The following is a 19,964-nucleotide window of genomic DNA, read 5'->3' as shown; positions in this document are numbered from 1 at the left end:
AAAGACTGTCAGAAAGCCTGGAGAACTTGCTCAAGACCACTTACAATATTTTCAAGGGAGTCTGGCTTCTGACTCACATCATGTACATATTTGGCTTTGGCTTTGACGTACGGCCACTCTGTCTAAAAAATCTAGCTTCTGGATTTTCTTATGCTGTGATTGCTCCATCCTGTTCTGGTTACTGTAAGATGTTATCTTTAAAAACTATGTGCTGACAGCGTACAGAAGGTCTGCTGACGACGCTTCAGTGGAGCAAGGTCAGCAGACCTTTTTACAGTTGATCTTTCCCAGCTTTATTCATTCATTGTGATTAAGTGTCACCTGATCTTAAAGTCTGCCAGACTCTTCACCAAGTGACTTTATTTGTTATCTGACTGCCGTGCAGCACCACAGTCTTGTGAACTGATTTGTTTTGCAGCTTTAGCACATCGTTCTCAAACTATTTCAGTCACGTCCGTATCAAATGAGCTCAGACTTTCATGCATCGGCTTGGTTAAGTCAGCGGGGTTGAACAGCTTACTCTGCTTAGTCAAGCATCAGATTCTTCAATCCTATATGCTTCACTGCAAATAATGATATATTTCTGGTCCCCATTACATGCTGGCAGCTACTTAATCACGGAGGGATGTTACTGTCTTTAACTATGTGCTGACTCTGTAAAACCTGCAGTGCAGCGAGCATATTGACTTAGTTGTAATTCAAATTATTTTTGCTGTTTTAATTATGTGGTAACATTTTAAAAAAACAAACAAACAAACTCTTAGAAGGAGGAAGTTTACTGATCTGTGAAGTGGACAGTTTAATGCAGTTTCAGCTTTTGTTTGCTGGTTACACACCCTTTTAATGAAGGACACAAACAGACTGTAGAAGAGTACAATGTTTTTCAGATCTTTTTAAAGAATATTGGGGTGAAACGGACAAAATCTTGTCAGGTACATTTTTATTGCCCTCTTCAGAGTAATGGGCTAGAACTGGCTGTGAAAAAAAAAAATCATTATTCCAGTGTTACATCAGATTTTTATGAAGGTGTAGATTAAAAAAATTCATTAGGAATGCTTTCTACTGTGAAAGTTGTCATAACATACTTTATTTTTACAGGAATGGCTACACGTTAAGAAACAACAAAAACAAGAAGGCCAAAAGGTTTCCAAGGTATTGATGGGAGAGACCTAGATGATGTTGTTTCTGCTAAACCACAGCACAGTGTGACTCAGTGGGGTCAAGGTAGCTCACTGAAGCTGAATTAAAGTGGAGAATTTGACGGCTTAGAGAATTTGGTTTAACGAGAAGTACTTACCACCCAACTTCTAATTATAATAATTAAACAGAAAAATTAACTTGATAAACTAGATGATGTACACAGTTCCTTACGCTATAACAGATAAAGTTGTACTTGTTGTTTTAGACTTTCTCTACTGTCGACCACGCCGTGTTGTGTGTTCTCACTGCCCCCTAATGGTGAATTATGGAACTTCTCTGCAACTTTGAGCCAAGTGGCAGCAAATGAACACAACAGACAAAGCAGAGATATATTTGTATAAGGCATTTTTAAACGTGTAAAACAAACAAAGGTTTACAAAAATGCAAATAGCACCAAGTTGACATACAGTATTTTTTTAAACAACAACAGAAAAAACAAGGCAAGTGTCCACACAGAGGTTGTTGAGTGTGCTTCTCAGCAAAAACCCATAGCAGCACTGTGTTTTGCTGTATTTTTTTTTTAATGCAAACAGTTTAATATCACAACAATCCAGTCACTTCATATAAGTTAAACAGGTAAAATGTCTAAACAAAACAATCATGATCAGAGAAATGCCCTCTAGAATAAAACCTTGAGAGAAAATATCGCCCAGCTATACAACCGTAGGCGTGTCTTTGTATTCTGCGTTGTCCTCTTCTCTTTCCAGATGACTCAACTAAACGCCCAGGACATCTGGAGGAACTGGGATGAGAAGCTCACAGGGAAATGACTTTCACTAGTTTGGTTAATTTGCATCTGTGCAGAGTGGGTTTAAAAGACAGGAGACAGAAGCAAATGAAGGCTAATAAAAACCACACTTAAGTCTTAATTTTTTTTATAGATTCTGTAGCTGAAATGCTACTGGTCTCCTTTGTGGTTGGCAGCATCCTTGGCCTTGCAGTCTTTGATGTCATCTTTCAGCTCAGCTAGCTGTTCTGCATGGATTGCCAAGGTACCGTTTACTTGGGACAGGTAGGAGTCAGAGTGTCTCTCAAGCTCCGCCCGGATCCGTTCCAGGTGATCCGCCAGCTCGCTCAGGTTGCTGCACTGGCCCTCTACCTGGGTCACCCTGCTATCGACATCCTTTACCTCTTTCTGCACTTCTATTGCTGTGCTGTGGCAGCCCCGTAGTTCCCCGGCCAGCTGTCTCTTCAATGCCATTAGCTCCCCTTTCAGCTGGACCAGTCGCCTCTCCCCAGCTCCAAGGAGGGAGGCTTGGTGGCCCATGAGTTTGGTGATTCCTTGCACTTGGTTGACGAGTTGGTGCTCTCTTTGTTCCCATGTGGAATTAGCATGTCCCACTTCACTTGCAATAAAGCTAAGAGAGTCCTTTAGGCCCTTCAGAGTGCGGTTCACAGAGTTGATGTTGACCTTTAGCAGTGTGATCTCTCCTTGGATAGACCCTTCTGTTTCCTCCTGGGCAATCCGGAAGAGCATGTTCTGAAGGGTGTTGTTTAAGCGATCCAGCTGGTTAGAGTGAGAGTCCAGACGGTTTGTCATCTTCTTTTCCATCTCTTTGCACTCGTCCTCTACTTGAGTGCCGCTGACACCTCCCGCTGGTGGCGTCGAGGGTGGGCAAGAGGTGGTACAGAGGAGCTCCAGGTGTTTTAACTGTTTTTGAATTCCATCCAGATCTCCTTCAACTCTCCTCCTCACCGACTCAATCTCGGTCTCCAGTGCAGGGACCACCTGCCCTTCCAGAAGAGCCGGGGCTGTGGCGTTACTCAGCTCCTCCACGGCCACAGACACTTTCTCCTCCAGGGTCTTCAGCTTGTCCTCAAACAGAGTCTTGAAACCATCCAGACCACCAGGAAACCCTTCAACCCCGTCAAAACTACCACTTGTGGCATTTATTCGCCCCTCTATGTCCACCAGTCGAGTCTCAATCAGGGTGTCTATGTGGATGGTTTGGTCATTAAATGCGGTCTGGAGCTGCCTTTGTGACTCCGTAAAACCTTTAACCGACTCCTCCAGCAGCAACACACGATGAGACAGACTGCTCACCTGCAACAATCAATAACTCATTAGTTGTTGTGTAAACCATGTCATGGCCTAACAAACTGCACTCATAAATTATTACAATTTAGTGATGTGACCCTTTCTGGATTTCAGAGCTGGATTTGGAGCAGCCAAGATATTTTTAGTACCTTTCAACAAATCTCCATAATAACATTTCAGTATAGTGTGTTTCAAAGGTCTGAGAGGGAAACACTGGCTTTTTAGCACATATGGAGCCATCTCTAAGGTGGGGCTTCGAACATAGAGTGGAGAAGCACTCTTTTCACCACTCTGCATTTAATAATTAGTTATTATTTTTCTCCTTTTTTTAATCTTTTCTCAGGAATCTGAGATTAAAGTCAGAATTCTGACTTTAATTTCAGAATTCTGGAAAAGAAGAAAAAAAGATGTCCCCAACTTTTGTTCGGTGGCCCTAATCCTCAGACTGGTGTTTTGGGAAATTTTTCTTTGAGCGTCAAAATTTGCAATAATGCAATAAGGTTTCAGCAACTGTCAGGAGATAAAGCTTAGCCTAAACATTTGGAAAACAAAAACTTTTCAATTTCATATGTATGGATAAAGCACCAGAATTATTCGGGATTTCAATTAATAAGCAGATTACTGATTAGTTTATTGCTGTTATATTGTTATATTACAACCCCACTTATGTCATACCTGTCCGCAGCAGCTCTCAGTGAGTGTTAGACCCTGAATCTGAGCTTGCAAAGAACCCAACTCCTCCCTGAGTCCAGTTTCTCTGCCATCCAGAGATTGCTGCATCTGTTGTTGGCCATCCATATGCTCCCTGTGGCACTCCCTCTGCACCTCCCCGATCTTCTGATCACAGTGCTTCTCGAGGCTCGTCAGACGGCGCTCAAAGCCATCCAGGATATCACCCCTTATATCTGCCAGCTTGATATCTAAGAGTTCGTCCAGAAGAGATCTGGTGTCAGGGCCAGGGATGGGCCTGCCTATAGCTCCTTCCAACAGTTTCTTCAGCTGGCCATCATGACCCAAGACCATCCCCTAAAGATGAACAGAAGTCAGATCAGAGACAAAATTGAATATTTATTGAAGGAATAAAAAAAAGAAATGAGGCATTATTTGTTTCAACTATGAAAAACAATGTATCAAATGATCGATCAGCAGGCATTATGGCACAGTACCTGAATCTCCTCTAGAATATGAGTCTTGGCCCGCAGCTCATCCCTAACTTCTGTCACTCTCCCTGCTAAATCCCCAAATCCAGTAAAGCCTCCTGCTCCATCCAACCCATCATGAGTCCCATCTGGGATCAGCCCAAATCCCACAGCAGAGTCGGGCGCACGAGGTGTGTTCGGTAGCAAGGACACCAGAAATTTATTGGTGTCTTCGCGGAGTGATGTGCGTAGTCGGTCCTCAAGGCCAGTCACCACCCCATTAAGAGTGTCTAGACCCTGGGTAAGGCGACGCAGGTCCTCTTCGATGCGGTCCAAGCGCTCACCAGTTACACCTGAAATGCCATATTTGTTGCCTGTATTTTGAAGGCAAATCACAGAAAAGGGAACGTTTTAGAGATATTCATAAATATGTCAAATATGAGGGAAATAAGTGGTTTCAATTACAGAATAATGCGCAAACATTCAAAAACATTGCAGAGTTAATGACAGTCGTTAATTTAATACTCCAAGACTTTACAATAAACAAATTGGAACCTCTTCTCACCATTTGTCTTTCCTGTGGGTATACCAGGGAAGGGTTTTCCTGGCTCCAGCTGGCCTCCTCCAGGCTTATGCTCAATAGGAGGTCTAGGGCCATGGGGGAAGCCCTTCACACTTGGGCGATGGGGAAGAGCTGCACCCTTGAAAGGTGGCATTGCAATATCTGGATGCGACGTGGGTCCATCGTAACAGTTTTCTCCAGAATAGCCGGGACAACATTTCCACTCGAGCTCGGTCACTGTTTTAAAACCAACCTTGTATTTTGGCTTGTAGAATGTCCTATACCTAAAGGAAATGTGATATAAATGTGCTTACAATAAGTGATTAAGCAAATGTTATGAGTGAAATATATCAGGTTTTACTGTTAGAAGTACTTTTGTTTTCATCAATCATGAGCACAAATACAGGATGGAAAGATGGCGCTGAGCAGAAATAACAGGATTTAGTTGTTCACTATGAGATTAGACAGGGATTAGAGGAAGATTAAGAGATTAAGATAATCGTGGTGTAAATGATGGCATCAGGGGATTGGACCTGGGTTAGCACCCAACTTCATTGTTATTTAGTTTAAGCTGAATTTTCTATCCATTGTGAATCAAAGTCTCTCTTTACACACACACACACACACACACACACACACACACACACACACACACACACACACACAGAAAATCCACTCTTGTTCCCATTGTGTCTTTCGAATGGTATACAGGGAGTGCAGAATTATTAGGCAAATGAGTATTTTGTCCACATCATCCTCTTCATGCATGTTGTCTTACTCCAAGCTGTATAGGCTTGAAAGCCTACTACCAATTAAGCATATTAGGTGATATGCATCTCTGTAATGAGAAGGGGTGTGGTCTAATGACATCAACACCCTATATCAGGTGTGCATAATTATTAGGCAACTTCCTTTCCTTTGGCAAAATGGGTCAAAAGAAGGACTTGACAGGCTCAGAAAAGTCAAAAATAGTGAGCTATCTTGCAGAGGGATGCAACAGTCTCAAAATTGCAAAGCTTCTGAAGTGTGATCATCGAACAATCAAGCGTTTCATTCAAAATAGTCAACAGGGTCGCAAGAAGCGTGTGGAAAAACCAAGGCGCAAAATAACTGCCCATGAACTGAGAAAAGTCAAGCGTGCAGCTGCCAAGATGCAACTTGCCACCAGTTTGGCCATATTTCAGAGCTGCAACATCACTGGAGTGCCCAAGAGCACAAGGTGTGCAATACTCAGAGACATGGCCAAGGTAAGAAAGGCTGAAAGACGACCACCACTGAACAAGACACACAAGCTGAAACGTCAAGACTGGGCCAAGAAATATCTCAAGACTGGTTTTTCTAAGGTTTTATGGACTGATGAAATGAGAGTGAGTCTTGATGGGCCAGATGGATGGGCCCGTGGCTGGATTGGTAAAGGGCAGAGAGCTCCAGTCCGACTCAGACGCCAGCAAGGTGGAGGTGGAGTACTGGTTTGGGCTGGTATCATCAAAGATGAGCTTGTGGGGCCTTTTCGGGTTGAGGATGGAGTCAAGCTCAACTCCCAGTCCTACTGCCAGTTTCTGGAAGACACCTTCTTCAAGCAGTGCTACAGGAAGAAGTCTGCATCCTTCAAGAAAAACATGATTTTCATGCAGGACAATGCTCCATCACACGCGTCCAAGTACTCCACAGCGTGGCTGGCAAGAAAGGGTATAAAAGAAGAAAAACTAATGACATGGCCTCCTTGTTCACCTGATCTGAACCCCATTGAGAACCTGTGGTCCATCATCAAATGTGAGATTTACAAGGAGGGACAACAGTACACCTCTCTGAACAGTGTCTGGGAGGCTGTGGTTGCTGCTGCACGCAATGTTGATGGTGAACAGATCAAAACACTGACAGAATCCATGGATGGCAGGCTTTTAAAGTTCTGATGCTGGTCTATAAAGCTCTGAATGGTTTAGGACCAAAATACATCAGTGACCTCCTGACCCAGTATGAACCTTCCAGATCCCTCAGGTCATCTGGATCCGGTCTTTTATCAGTTCCCAGAGTCAGAACCAGACACGGAGAAGCTGCATTCAGCTTTTATTCTCCTTATATTTGGAACAAACTCCCAGAAAGCCTCAGATCAGCTGAAACACTCAGTTTATTTAAATCCAGGTTGAAGACTCACCTGTTCTCAGCTGCATTTGAATAAAGCACCAATTCCACACTTTTAAGCTTAAATTTCAAAACTAACATTTTAACTACTGATTTTATCTGTTTTGATTTTATATACTGTTTTGTTTGTTTGTTTGTTTGTTAATTAGTTTGTTTGTTTGTTTGCTTGTTTTAATCAATTTTAAATCATGCTTTTTATTTGTTTTTGTTTCTAATGTCTCTGTAAAGCACTTTGAATCACCTTGTTGTTGAATTGTGCTATACAAATAAACTTGCCTTGCCTTGCCTTGCTTTTGAGTGTCCTTGGAAAGAAAGGTGGCTATATTGGTCACTGATTTGTTTTTCTTTTGTTTTTGAATGTCAGAAATGTATATTTGTGAATGTGGAGATGTTATATTGGTGTCACTGGTAAAAATAAATAATTGAAATGGGTATATATTTGTTTTTTGTTAAGTAATAGTCACCTGCACACACAGATATCCCCCTAAAATAGCTAAAAATAAAAATAAACTAAAAACTAATTCCAAAAATATGCAGCTTTGATATTAATGAGTTTTTTGGGTTCATTGAAAACATGGTTGTTGTTCAATAATAAAATTATTCCTCAAAAATACAACTTGCCTAATAATTCTGCACTCCCTGTATGAAGAGAAACTTACTAGACAACACTTTGAGAGCAGATAGCAGAAAGGTACATCTGCCTAAGAACAAGTTAAAGCCAAGTTAAAATGTTTTTTTCTTATGCCTTACTTTCTCATGTTTTCAACAAATAATAAGAACGCAGAACAACAGCTTTCCAGAATTCTTAATAAATAAAAAACAGATCTTAATCATTTCCATGCACAGAGACAGAATTGGTAACACAGACGTCCCTGCATTTTATTTTATTTAGCAAAATAAATAAAAAGTTATCAGCAGTATCGCAGATGTGCATTAATAAGGGTAATATATAACACTAGAGGGCAGTATTGATGTAGAGTATGTTCTACATTGTGCTGCAGTTTGCCAAATATAAAGAAAGAACGACATATTTAAACATCATTACCAAACTCCTAAGGCGCAGACTGAACTGTAAAACATCTGCAGCATTGTATTACTTCGTTTGATTGACTCACATCACAACAGGACATTTCTGACCCCAGATACACTTGGTGGTATACTCAGCCTTCACGTAGGTTGCCACTCCATCCTGCATGATGCATGTGATGTTTCTCTGAACCACATGGGCGCAGTGGTTTCTGTGGGGAGAGCAGAGGGATGTTACAATGCTAGCACCAATAAGATGCCAACAGCCCCTGTTTTGCTCTGTGTCCATCACACTGACGTATGTTAAAGTAAAACCTATTTAGATTTCGTAGAACAGCAACCACTGCAGAGACAAGTACTATAACTAACTGTGAATTTACAAATGTGGTTCAGCAGCAGCACTGTTAATTCAACAGGGCAGTATACAGTAGACTTAAACGGCTTAAACTGTAGCCACTTTAAGATACAAAATATGCCAGAAAAAGTAAAGCTGTAACTGCAAACTCTCAGTGTATTGAGGTCAAGAGGAATCTGTTTTATTGTGTATAATTAAAACTGTTGGAGTGTAACAGGCAAAATTTAACAGAAAGCTATTTCTTCCATCAAAAGTGTTGAAAGTGATGAAGATGCATCATAAAACCTTCTGTAAGATACTATTGACTCAGTGTTTTAATCTTTGCTTTGTTGTGTTTAATCTTTTACAGCTCATTCTTCTTTTGGATTATGAATAAGCCCGTGTTGTTGTGTTTTTCTCTTTTTATTGGCACTTTAATAAAAAAAACAAGAAAAGTTTGCTTTTGATCTAGCTGATAGATATTAACAAAAGATCAAAGAGAGCTTTTCATTGAGGAGCTACAGCTGCAGATGGACTGAGTAGGGATTCCTTTGCTCTTTTTCAATTTTTTTTATTTTTAATTTTGACATTTTAAATGGATTTTTTAGTTACTTGTATTCCCAGTTACTTTCAGGTATAGCTGCATGCAGTATACTACAAATACCCAGGCAGTGAGTTGTGTTTCAGTTGTGTGTGGAATCATAGATTGTGTATAAATGTATATATGAGGTAGCCACTTCGGCAACACCCCTTGGTTAGTGAAGTCCCACTGCAAAGGCTTAAAGTGAGCTTTGTTGTTGTTGCCAAGTTGTTTTATTGGAACAGGATGATAAGGGTGAAGAGCAGCTCTGACTGAAAAGCTGAGGGATGCTGCACACTCATCAGTCAGTGAAGTGCAATTGCTAAATGAACTTCAGTTTACAAAAACGGCATCTTTTATATTCATTAAGACAAAAATAGCAAGTGAGGCCTTAAAGTCATCCAGAAAATATTTACTGATGTGGATAAGGAAGTTGAAGAGTCACTTTCCAATGGACTTCCACACAAGTGGAAGTCTTATTGAAACTACAGGAATTTCCCACTGGTGGAAGCAAGTGCTCAAACATTTCAACACAAGCTCCTTTATTCAAAAACTATTTTAAATACATGTGGTGTATGTAATTTGGGAATGTAGTGGACGAGGAGAGACCACCCATGAATTTTTACCCAGCAGGAGGAAGATATTCAGTCAGCATCAAAGACTGTACCAGAGTGTGTTGTGGTGTTGTTTGATGTTTGTGCGCAATGACTTCCAAACTTCATTGTTAAAATTAGATTTACGTGTTTTTCACATGCTTTACAAGTTGCAAATATATGCAAATGCACTGTGTCATGTTCAATTTCATACAATACTAGTCCAGTCCTGCACGAAAACCATGCAAATAAGTATACTGTACAGCCTACATAGTGTACTTTATGTAAGTATACTAAGAAAACTGAAAGTCCTTTTAGCTTGTTTTGCTTCTTTTAGTTACGTAGGGTAGTTGAGCACCAAAAACATTCACGGAGACTGTTTTCAATCCTGGAAGTGCTCAGATGTGCACTAACTTCACTGTAACAACTTTGAGCAGTTGTTGCATCACACTGAACTTTCCCTGTCTCACTCGCTCTCACTCTTCATAGCCAGTGCAGCTATAGCAACTGCTAAATGTTCCCCTGGCCTCTGTGCAACACAGGAAATGATGATCTGCTCTCTTTAGGCTCACATGTGAAGCATTTCTTACATTCAGAGGGGAGCATTTAGCAACACATGCGGCACTTAGCATTGCTCCACAGCTGTTTCAGGACTAATAGAAGTGTTCGGAGCAGCAGGGAGGGACACGGGGGCCGAGGCGGGTCTACATGCCAAGTTAACAGGTTCAGAGGGCTAACAGAGAGGGGAGGCTGTTAGAATGTGTGAGAAACCACTGCGCCGCTGTGTCCTTCTGCAAATGTGTTGACAGTGTTTTCTGCGTGTGTGTGTGTGTGTGTGTCACCACTCTCCCTGTGTTGACATATGTTAATAGCAGTAGAAGGTAGAGGGCAAAAGTTAGAATGACAGAGCTCCTTTCATACCAGCCTGACAACCTGCTGCCAGGTCATGGGTTGTTAAGGAAGTGGCAGTTACGACCTTAACTGATGTGGTATGATGGGAGTTCTTTAAGTACTTTTAACTCCCGCATGCAGTTTACTACTTGGTGCAAATGATTTTCTTAGCATAACAAAAAGGGGAACTGGCTGGAATAATGTATTAGGTCATTGAAATAAGAAATGCAAGCTTAATTTGACAACACAAATGATGCTGCATCATCTTTTCTGGCTAGTTTTTTTTTTTTTTTTCAAAAGCTGGACTCCTGTAACATTTCTGTTGTTCTTAATAATTTGCTTTCATGCTGTTTTTCTTCTCCCTCTCCACCTGCAGGCTCTTTTCTTTACCAGGCCAGAGGGACTTTAAAACTGATCACTCCCTGTGCTGTCATCTGCTGTTCGCAGTGAGATCTATTGCAGACAATACACAGTTTTTGGCACCAAAGTAAATGACTTTTTAAAAAAAAAAAAGAGAGAGAGAGAGAGAGAGAGAGAGAGAGAGAGAGAGAGAGACGTAACCAGTTAGATCTTGTACAAATGTGTTTGTCAAAGTCACATGAAGATTTTGATAGCGATTTCTGCAGTATAGAAAAGCTATAGATACTGTCAACCTGAATATTTCAGCACTATAGTGAATGGCTTCAGTATTATTATGTGATATAAATCAAATTTAATGCCTTTAGTTTTCTCATCTTACATCTTCAAGGAGCTTAAAGACTTGTCTCTGTGTAGCTCTTAAAAGCTGATAGCTGATAGTTGCTGATAGATAGATGTCAAACTCATTTTACATTGTGGGCCACATACAGCATATTTTGATCTTCAGTCATCCCGACCAGTGAAACTACATGATAAATATGTAAAATTGCAGAAAAGGTTATTTTACTATCCTGTAATTATAATATATTTTTGTTAATTTACTGTGGACTCACTAATAGTGGGGACAAAGGAACTTTCCTGTCATTAAAATTGTTTATCTGTTAGTTATTTTGGAGTAGAATGAATGGCAATGGGGTTGGTTGGAAAAACTGTAAAACCTGTGAAAATACAGTTAAAAGTTTGAAATCTATGCATTCTTTCACATTATCTCAAGCTGTCCAGTGGGCTGAATTTCACTCTTCGCTGGGCCTGGTTTGGTCCCCAGGCCTTCTGTTTAAAACCCCTGATATAGAGAATAGTAAGTGTGTGACCGTTTTCACAGCTGTGAGATGTAACCCACAGACTTCACACCATGGCGAAAAGTGCAGCAATCCAGATGTACATGAGGGGGGGGAAATGGTTCCCTGTCCACAGTTTTCTGTTTCTGCTTCACATTTTTTTGTCATTTTTCTGTCAGTGTCATTTGGGTCTATGAGTGATATTTAATCCTCACTGTCTTCCATACAAGGGGGGTTTCTGGCTTTGTGAAACTCAGAGTTGAGTGCTGATATAAATCCCGTCCCTTTGCGCTGCGCTGTCGGTCAGGTCAGCAGCAGGTCGCCTTTGCTGTGTGAAAACCTGTTTTTACAAGACGAATGTTAAGTTTCAGCTTGAAAGCCTGAAAGCAATAATACAGTCAGCTGTTGAGAAAATGACACATACTCACGTGTGCAGATTTTATAGACACATAATCAAGCAATAAAGACCTTGGGTTTATATCTCACATCCACAGAGACCACTCAACTCTGCAAAAAGAAGACTACACAAACTTTATTCCAAAAATATGAACCCTCGATGTGGAAGTGGTCGTATATGAGCAGGAGCGCTGCCTTTAGCATTTCTTATTATTATAGCCACTTCCAGCAGCTGCAGAGTAGGTGAGAACTTTGTTTGGGCTGCTTTTGTGTGTGGGAGGATGCCCAGCTGTGAGAAGGCTGTTAATCTGGACACTTTGGGGAAAAAGAATGTCCAAGTCCTGATGTGTATGATATGAGATCAGAGAGCTATAGACAGAACAGTGAAAAGGTGAGAGAGGAGTGATAGCCTATTCTGAGCTTTTTCCATGCCTCATCTGTCAGCCAGTGTGGTACAAGGTCACTACTGTTAAAAAGTATAAATACTTTCTGGCGTGTTTGTTTTAGAGCTTGTGGGGGACAGATGAGAAGGGTTGGCTGCCCATAAAGTACCACACAGTACAAGTCACCTAGGTCAAGTCGCGTTTATTTAAAGCTTATAGTTAAAAGCAAATAGCACTTCCAAACATGCAACACACCTGATCATAATATAGAGTAGAGGTGAAGCTGCAGTTAGACACCACGGTGGCTCCAACACTGTAAAGCCCGAAACATTAAATAATTGCCAGAAAGTTAATATATATTTTTTAAACTGGTGAGTTTATTGAAAGTTATGACAAATTGAAAAAAGTCATTAATAATTAATTTGTTTTTAATTTGTATAATTTTGCTACATCCAGTATTTTTGTGCAATTTAATGCTCAAACACTTGTTGTGAAAAAAATCACACAGATGAAGCAGAGGTCTCAAAAACTCAGGTTACAGGGTTAATAAATGTATTCTAGTAAATAACCTATTGACCAGTACTATTTATTGCAGTGATGAGTTGGTGAGGTTGACGCATTGGCACAGGGAAGTCATGCCTCTAAATGCACAATCTCTGAAAAGACAAGATGTATGTAAGAAACGACTGACTACACACTAGTGCATTTTCCTATTTTATTTTGTAAATGTGATAATTCTGCACCTTCTCCCATCAATTTAGACTGAATTACTCATAAAGACTCTGGAAAAAGGAAGATTCCCAGACATGAGATGACAAAAACTGAAATATTTAGCCAGAACTTAGAGCCCGGTGAGCTCCAGACCCTGCCCATTATCAAGCATGCCACAGTGAAGCATGGTAGTGGTATCATCATACTCTGGGGGTGTTTCGCAGCAGCAGTGACAGGGTGACCGGTTCAAGTTGAGGCAATGTCTTTGAAGATAGTGCACACAACATGAGACTGAGACATGCGTTCAACATGACAATGAAAGGGTGGTTTCTGGATGTCTATGATTGTCCTTAAATTCCTCAGAACAAAAAAAAAAAAATCAAACCCTCAACAACGTTCCTGGAGAAACATGTAGCTAGCTTGTTTACATGTGTTTGAAACAATTTCATAGGAAAAGGGGAAGAACCTGCCCAATTCCAGATGTGCAAAGCCTGTCGAGACTTATGCAAGAAGACCTGAGCTCAGAGCTCCCAAAGGAAATATACTAAGTTTCACTTTCAGTTTTTGAAAATTCTCAGGGTATGTCTTTACTTTGTTGGTAAGGTGCAATAAATGGATATCAATGACACAGTAATCACTTTTTGGATGAATGAAAATGTTAATCTTCCAAATAATCTCTTTATTTTGGTAATAGTCATTTAACTTCACTTACTTAACGCTAAATATTTTTTTTGTGTGTGTTATATGAAACTAACAATTGATGTTTTTCAAAAGAAAGCAAAAAGAAGGCAGGGAAACACCCAAAACTGAAAGTCTCCAGTTGATCCACACATTCACTGAACCACCCAATCCCCACTGAATACACAAACTGAATTTGTGTAAACTATGTCATGTGTCTCCAGACCTAATCTGACCTTGCACTCTTCCTTTTCAATCAGTATGAAAAGTCTTCATCTCCATTCACCACGACAGGAAAACTGCACTTTCCTTTGTCTCTCTGGTCTCTCTCCCTCCTCCTTACTCTGAGTATTGTCTGTTTTTGTGTCACTGGAGTATGGCATTTGTGACTGCTGGTCTGGTCCCACTGTAAATGTTTGAAGTATAGCGTTTCAGCTTAAAAATCCTTTCATAGCCTCCCAAGAGAAAAGCAGAATTCCCATCTCAAATTCACATGTGGAATGTGTTTGGAAAGTATTGTTGTGGCTACACCTCCACAGTTTGATGGGCCTGAACAAATCACCTCTCATTCACCCTTTCCTATAAATTTTCCTATAACTACAGGTTATGTTTAATTAGTCATATCAGTGTTTCTCTTGCTGTGTTGTACGTTTCCCCTCTCTCTCATTCTATATATCACAAAGCTCCTCCGCCTTGCCTCATCATGTCAGGCTCTTTACTTTTCCCTATACTGCCTCAGTTGTTTTGACATGTGGCACTAAAGGGCTTACCTCACTCATTACAAACCACACTCTCACCTGTAGGAACTCCTGACTGCTTGACCCGAGTCCATTGCTTTTGGGTCCGACAGATTTATGAAGAGTGGAATGGATAAAGAAAAAAATATGATCTTTAATAGGACCATTGGTCTAACTCCAAGGCCCATCTCGTTTGATATATGCTTTTAATGAAGCCTATTTCCAGCCAACTGGCAGGTCTTGAAATTCCCATGGTCCAGGGATTATTAAAACTGTGCTTATGCCTAATGATTAGAGGTAAAGGCATGCTACTCCCAGCTTTAAGACCAAAGAGATCACTTTGTCATTTGGAGACAGGGTCAGCTCCAAGCCAGCTCTAGTCATCATAGCTTAAACTCAAGTGACTACACATGCTTACATTTTGGAAATTAAGCTGTTAAAAGCAACAACATAAGCTTGTGTACATGTAGATGTACTGAAAAAATAACTTTACTTATCCTCAGGCATTTTCCAAAGTACATAATCTACTTTGAATAAGCTCTCTGTGCTTCTGAAAAGAACGGTTTCAAACAGAATTATTAGATTTACAAAGAAAAGGGGTTATTGTGTATGCAATAAGAGTGAAACAGTGTAACTGTGATACTTTATTTAGCTCTACACATAGGCCTGATACACTGAAGAGACCAGAATATCACTCATATGTAACCTGCAACACAAATCTCTTCACAGGCAAATAAAAATAGAACTATTCTCTTTTTATTCAGAGGCTTTTATGAGAAGATCTTTTGATCTGTGTATTAGCCAAGTATGAAGATAAGAGTCACAGGCTATCAGCCAGACTTAGCATAAAGACTGAAAACAAGAGACACGGCAAGTAAATTATAAAATGCAAAAAAAAAAAAAAAAAACCCAGACTGCATTCTTACCAAAATGCTAATCTTTTTATAAACCAGGACGTTTTTATGCCTAAATCTGCTGACTAAAAACAAAAGTGAACAATAACTTTACTTTTTGTTGTAAATGTCTTTTAGTCTTAAAAAGTTAAAGCACACCTGTACATGCCAGCTGTGGCTCATTGGAAGACTTTTGCATAAAAATAACAAAGCACTGAAATGTAGATGCTTTACTTTAATGATGTAAGTTGTCAGTTACACTTTGCTTGGGATAATTATTTGGAAATTCGCACCAGAATCAACACCCTATCCAATTAACTACAAACTGAATCATAAAATACCTTCAATATTTTATAAAAAGCAACTAATCTTTTTCACTGTTCTTACATAAACCTGAGTACTTTGGCAGATGGATTTTAAAAGAAAAGTGTCAGGTAGCTTGGGAGTTTGCTGCATGGTCTTTTTGACCCTTAGCAGGAGACCGGCTCCATTCTTGCTCTCCACTGGACATTCAAGATAAACGTACAACAGCAACCTCTAACCTTTAACCTCTGCTAACCTACTGACCTTTCCCCCTTGATCTCTGTCCCATACATCAAAGAAAAAGCCCTCAGATATGTCTGTAATCTGATTGGTAAAGACATGTGGCATCTCCCAGGATGCTGTTTGATTTATCCAATACCCATTTCCCAGTGATGACTATGTATGACTCTTGGCACCTGTTCAGTGGTGATGTGTGAAAAATAGTCATTGTTTTGCTAATCCTAAAAGAACTTCCAAAATACTCAAAAAGCGATTTCTTTCACTCATTTTTTCCTCTTTCCCAGACCTTTTGTTAAAAACATAAATCACAAAATCTGACCTTCCTGAGCCACAGTTTAACCTTTGGAAGAAAATTAGCTTCTTTGCAATAGAGCTGTGACAGGTACAGTACTGTAACTGTCTAAGATGTCACAGTCACCCACTGGAGGGCCATATATTTTTCTTACAGAAGCAAGTGGTTGCACTGAATGAAGGAATGACTGTGAAATCAAATCACTCGCTTTGCTGCCAAAATACAGACAATAATTCAACATGAAGACAAAAAGTCTGGGGTGTTCCAACAGCTGAGAATTTTTTAAGTCTCGTACTAAAAATCCAGTGAGGTTTTGCCAATGTGTGAGTGTAGTCAAGTTAGAAAGAGGAGTTAGACTTTACGGGCGATCATGGCTCAAGAGTTGGGAGGTCGCCTTGTAATCGGAAGGTTGCCGGTTCGAGCCCCGGCTTGGACAGTCTCGGTCGTTGTGTCCTTGGGCAAGACACTTCACCCGTTGCCTACTGGTGGCGCCAGTGTCCGGCAGCCTCGCCTCTGTCAGTGCGCCCCAGGGTGGCTGTGGCTACAATGTAGCTTGCCATCACCAGTGTGTGAATGGGTGGATGACTGGATATGTAAAGCGCTTTGGGGTCCTTAGGGACTAGTAAAGCGCTATATAAATACAGGCCATTTACCATTTACATGCTGTAAATGCGCTCTGGTGAAGTCCTTTAGTTACACTTAAATAGGCATTCATAAACACACTCACTCACACACACGCGCACACACACACACACACACATCATAACGTGTTATTTTAAAGTGTCTATTTCCATTGACCAGTCAGGCTGACAACAACTGAGCTCATATGTCTGTAGTGGTGGTCTGACAGCAACACGTCCCCAGAGGCTACTGTGTCTAAGATGTCCCTGCAGCTCCTATATAAAACTATAGTTGGACTCTCAGAAACAAATGGAGCAATACTACCAGTTATCAGCGACAAGCAGTTCCTGACTGTATTTCATTATTGATCAATTTGTTTTGACTGGAAAGTCTATTACATCTGGCTAATCAACTAATCTTGTTGTGTAAGATGGAAATCTGGCACGACGGCCTGTATAAAAAGAAATAAACCTCTTTGGCAATGCTGTCAAAAAGTAAAGGAAGGTATACAGGTATATAGCTACCATGCTGTACATAAGAACACTTAAATCATTATAAAAACTGCATTGGCTTACTGTTTAGTGAGCCAATTCGAGTTTGGCAATTTAAGCTTCAGCTCCCTGTGACTCCAAAATGGTCATATTTATAGATTTGTGTTGCCAATTCTCTGAAATCGCATACTTATGTTCAGAATTTTAGGGCATATGAATGTTGGTGAATAAATACCTCCGGAAACACAAGATGAATGTCCATTAGAAACAATTTATACAGATAAAGTCCAGTTCTTACCATATAAAATTGTACAAAATATATGGGGGGCAAGAGTCTGATTGTATAAATGTATTTCTGCAAGAGTTGTGTTAAGTAAGAAGTTATTTTAGTTAGTCAATTAGGTCAGTTTTTTTTTTTTAAAAAGTGGCAATCTAATAATAGCTGGGGAAAATCCAATATTCAGATTAACCGAATAGTGAGCAAAATGTAAGGGGATGAAAGTAATATATTCAGTTTTAGAGTTAAGTGAGAAAGTTAAAGGTGTAGACTCAATATAGACACTGCATTCAGGTTGAGGGATGCTGAACAGTATGTTGGGTGGAGGTGAGCATACATGGCAGACTAAGTGGGGCTGGGCAATCAGCAGTCTTCTGTGGCAGTTTGAGTGAAGCAGCAGGTAGCTGGGGAGCTGTCCAAAAGCATAAATGCTCTTGTGGGAAGCCAAGCAAAAGAGAAGGGGGGGAGGAAGAGGGAGGAAAAACCAAAAGAGCCCTGCGGCCAAACATCAGGCATCAGGCAAAATATATCCACAAGTCTGTTTCATCTCAGAACTTCATTCAATAGCGTTCATAACTTACTGTTACTCTTCTGTGTGTGTGTATGTGTGTATCATCTTTACAATATGTATCTGTCATGCAGTAATTAAAAGCAGATGAACACCCCTCACCTTTGTGTTAAATCTGGAAAAGTTAAATAATTTTCTACTTAACTCAGGGTAAGTTCATTTGAAATCAGTGTCTGCGACTGGAAGCCAGTTGTGCCACTCCCTCCTGCCAGCTGTACCATAAATCTTGCCCCTAATTGAGCCCCCTTGCCCCCCCACCCCTTTACCACACACACATACAGTGACTGTGAGGAATCAATACCCTTGTCATCAACTCTGCACCCCCTCGCTGCACCATAATGACCGTCATGATGGCTTTGTTTTCACTGTTGCTTCGTTGTTGCACTATAGTGTTTATCCCCAGCCACAGATGGTTTTAGGTGTGAACCACAGAAAAGAGGCTGATTTTGAGTAAGACAGAAACAGAGCGTCAATTCAGGGATCTGTTACCAAGCTGATTCCATAACTAAAAACATATTTCTGCAACTCACTGGTGACATGGGTTTCTCGAGGGAAATACAGTATTAGGTGGGTCCTGCTTGAACTCCAGCTACTTGGAATGATTTTAGAATTCAATACCCTGCACCTTGGAAACACAAATAAAACATGCATCTGTTCCTGTTATGTGTCCAAGGTGGAGAACTTACTTGTGACGGGTCATGGGCTTGTTTGGTGAGTGGTGAGGGTTGAGTCCAGCCTTGTAGAGGTTGTATCTGTTTCCATAGAAAGGGTTGACATGGCCTCCATAGAAAGTCCCTTTACTGTGAACAACAGAGAGGAACACTCCCAGGAGAAAGACCTGTGCTATTAGCTGGCACAACTTGGTCCGCATTTTGTTTTTCTAAGTCTTTTCCAAGGCTAATCCAGAGTCTCAAAAATTCAACTGTCAAGAGGAGAGGGGTTCAGAAGTGGTAGTCTCTAGCTCCTCTGGGTGTTGTGTTGCTCCTTGGCACATGGAAAGTCTTGTTTTCTTCAGTGGGCCCTGGAGGAGGCGTGCAGTCCAAACAGCTCTAGCATCAGCAGCATCTTGTCCTGTACATCTTCAGGTTGCTCACTAACAAAATTCTGAGCACGCAAGACGGAGCAGGGGGAAAACTGATGATACTGAAGAGGGAGGGGGAAGGGAGAGGGGAAGGAAAACAACACAAAGGTGTGCTGGAGGAGGCGAAAGAAGAAAGATGAGCGCAAGAGAGAGCAAAGAAAAGAGGGAAGATAGTGTCAGTCTGTCTGTTGGAAAGTTTCAGCTCCATATACACAAATACTGTGTAGGAAACCTGCTGCCGAGGCTCGACCCTCTAAGTAATCTGCTCTCTGCACGAGTGAGGGTGTGTGTGCAAGCAGCAATGTGCTGCTCTTGCTGCCTCTGAAGGGGCAGGCAGACAGCCTGTATTTGCATATCCCACCCCAACTCCAGCCCGGTGGCTCGCACAAAGAGGGGGACTGACTGATATCAATTGATGTCCTGCTCTTCTTTCTCTCTCTATTGCAGCATCACAAAAATACAAAGTTGTACATGGAGATACTTCACTTCAAAGCAGACTCCAATAAGCAACAAAAAAAAGCCGCTGTCCTATTCTGTTTGAAATTTTTTCACCCACCCCCCATCAAGCATTTTTAGTTGTTGTGTATTCAGT

At 40.8% G+C, this 19,964-nt stretch overlaps 1 protein-coding gene across 1 annotated transcript; it reads right to left on the bottom strand.

Moving 5' to 3' along the window:
• Positions 1-760: 760 nt before the first annotated feature.
• Positions 761-19,641, bottom strand: emilin3b (elastin microfibril interfacer 3b). The gene is made up of 6 exons (XM_082517819.1): positions 18,978-19,641; positions 8,197-8,319; positions 4,943-5,223; positions 4,405-4,751; positions 3,914-4,264; positions 761-3,244 (listed from the first exon to the last, which is right to left on the bottom strand). Exons 1-6 carry the CDS (start codon positions 19,160-19,162, stop codon positions 2,099-2,101), a joined length of 2,433 nt encoding a protein of 810 aa, XP_082373945.1. The 5' UTR covers positions 19,163-19,641; the 3' UTR covers positions 761-2,098.
• Positions 19,642-19,964: the final 323 nt, after the last annotated feature.

Source organism: Aulonocara stuartgranti (assembly GCF_965226115.1).
Source record: "Aulonocara stuartgranti genome assembly, chromosome: 20".
In the NCBI taxonomy this organism is placed as follows: domain Eukaryota; kingdom Metazoa; phylum Chordata; class Actinopteri; order Cichliformes; family Cichlidae; genus Aulonocara; species Aulonocara stuartgranti.
This window is presented reverse-complemented; position numbering and strand designations above follow the sequence as displayed.